General features: G+C 34.3%; 1 protein-coding gene across 1 annotated transcript; it reads right to left on the bottom strand.

Annotated features, from left to right (window-relative positions):
• Positions 1-880: 880 nt before the first annotated feature.
• LOC149220170 (delta(12)-acyl-lipid-desaturase-like) lies at positions 881-2,068 on the bottom strand. Its single transcript, XM_089382749.1, has one exon. The coding sequence runs from the start codon at positions 2,004-2,006 to the stop codon at positions 1,218-1,220; it is 789 nt and encodes a 262-aa protein (XP_089238875.1). The 5' UTR covers positions 2,007-2,068; the 3' UTR covers positions 881-1,217.
• Positions 2,069-2,357: the final 289 nt, after the last annotated feature.

The following is a 2,357-nucleotide window of genomic DNA, read 5'->3' as shown; positions in this document are numbered from 1 at the left end:
GAAAATTGTCTTATTCAAAAATGAAAATGAGTTGTTACGGCTTAATTGGAAATTGGAATGGTAATATACTAATAACTTAATAACATGGATTTTTCTTTCTATAAGTATCAGATAATTACATCCATTAATTTACCATCCATGCTAATAAGTTATTAGCATGGATAGTTCTATAACTATACCATATTAATATGTATCAATAAATTAGAATGATAATAAAATATTAGTTAATAAAGTGATTTTTTTAGGCAAGTATTGTTGGAAATAATTATTGACTTTATCAATACACATTGTTAAGAAATAAGTCAATAGACACTGTTAAGAAATAAGTCATTAATGGTTAGTGGTTTAATATAATCATGTGAAGTAATAGAAATAAATATGAATAACAAAAAATAAAATAAGATATGATTTAGAGTATAGTGTATTTCTAATTTATGCCTTTTGAATAATAGTGAAAAAGTTTTGAGCTTCAAATATTTTCAAATCTATATATAATACAAATCTGTGTAATATATCTTTGTAAAAATATTATTATGTATAACAAATTCACTTGCATTAATCTATATAGTATATAGATTATGGATGTACCAAAACAAATAATATGTGTAGAGAGTTTAGTCAAATTGGAATTTTCATAGCCACTTGCAATTATATTATGATATTTTTGGATGAAGAAGACAAATTCATAATTATAGTATGATGTTTTTGTGTTTGGTTTTCCTGACATAATCTTGGTTGATACTGATAATGAATTTATTAGTTTTTTTCTTTTGATGCTGATTCTTGAAAATAAAATCTTAATCAGTGCAGGACATGATTCATATGAGGCAAGGAAGGAACTCGTGGATGAAACAGAAGTCCTTCTGAATATCTAGCGGTTATCGTTAAGTGGACTTGCGTCTCTACCACAAAATCCCACTTTTTCCAGGGGAGTCAGCCTCTACATACACACATTCTCTAAACTCCCGCCATAACGCGTTGCAGACAGGCGTACTGTCATAGAAGTAATAGTTTCCCAAAATCAGTTTAATAGTCCTGGTGGCCTCCACGGCATGGTAGTGAGGAATTGTGGAGAACAGATGATGAGTCACATGGGTGTGGGTTAAGTGATGGAATACATGGTTCAACATTTCGTAATCCCTGTCAACTGTTGACATTGCACCCCTAATACATTCCCACTCTAATCCGTCATAGTGGGGCAGAGCTGGATGTGTATGCTATAGGTACGTGATCAACACCAAGAATGCGTCCACAATCAACAGGGGAATGACGTATAGTTTTATGAGCCAAGAAAATCCATAAGCAGAGGCCAGTAGGTACAAAGTATAAGCCACTCCGAGCAAGGCAATGTCACTAACCATTATTTGAAATCTCTCTCGTTTGCTATAAATTGGGGAATATGGATCAAAGTGGCAGGCAAATCGAGCATACTTCCTTCTCGAAGCGTTGAACATCAGATACAATGGCCACCCCACGATGAGGTAAATTGCTATCATCAACAACCTTCCCAACGGGTTAGCTGCCAGACTGGAAGTCAACTTTATCATATCATTCTTTGTCTGGGGAACAAAAGCTTCATCTCGTTCTAAGCTCCCAGTGTTGCTATGATGTCTTCGATGACTGTACTTCCACGAGAAATATGGTACAAGATGCCATGAGTGTAGTATAAGCCCCACTGTATCATCCACCAAAGAGTAGTCACTAAATGCATGATGCCCACATTCATGTGCTATAATCCATATACCAAACAAAACACACCATTGAGCTGCGCAGTAACCAAACCAGAGCGCCCATCCAAGCAATCCAGGAGCTGTGAAATAAGAGGTGGTTGTGGAATACAGCAGAAGTGCAACAATAAGAAGATCGTATCCTAGATATGAGAATGATGTGAACAGTGATCTGTTGAAGCAGTGAGGTGGAATGGCTTTCTTCAAATCTTTTAATGTAAACGGTGGCATTCCACAAGGAGCTCGCTCTCTTATATCTTTCTTGGAAAGCAATGCCATCTTCTCACCAAGCCACTTTTTAACTTACAAGTCTCTGCAAAAGATTATGTCACAGGCTGCAACGCGTGCATACAGATAGTAGAGTTCACTTCGTACAGATATGACTGCCTGCAAAGTGCACATAGAGAAAGTAATTCATTAAATTGATATGCAATTTCTTCATTAAACTGATGTTCAAAAAATCATCCTCAAATTCATGATGAGGAGTTTTTGTTTTTATTTTTTTCATAATATAAAATACTAACTAAACTAAAAAATATAAATACAAATGTGATAAAAAAACCCATTGATTTTACAATATTTTTTTCTTTTCAAAACTAAAACGCTATTAATCATATTCTCTCTTAATTC

This window comes from Pinus tabuliformis, chromosome Q (assembly GCF_031772625.1).
Source record: "Pinus tabuliformis cultivar Carrire ecotype Pingquan chromosome Q, CPIR1, whole genome shotgun sequence".
Classification (NCBI taxonomy): Eukaryota; Viridiplantae; Streptophyta; class Pinopsida; order Pinales; family Pinaceae; genus Pinus; species Pinus tabuliformis.
Note: the sequence above shows the minus strand (reverse complement) of the source record. Positions and strands in the feature narration are given on the sequence as shown.

Excerpts from the sequence above, each read along its gene's own strand:
- LOC149220170 (XM_089382749.1), bottom strand. The coding sequence starts at position 2,006 with ATGGCATTGCTTTCCAAGAAAGATATAAGAGAGCGAGCTCCTTGTGGA.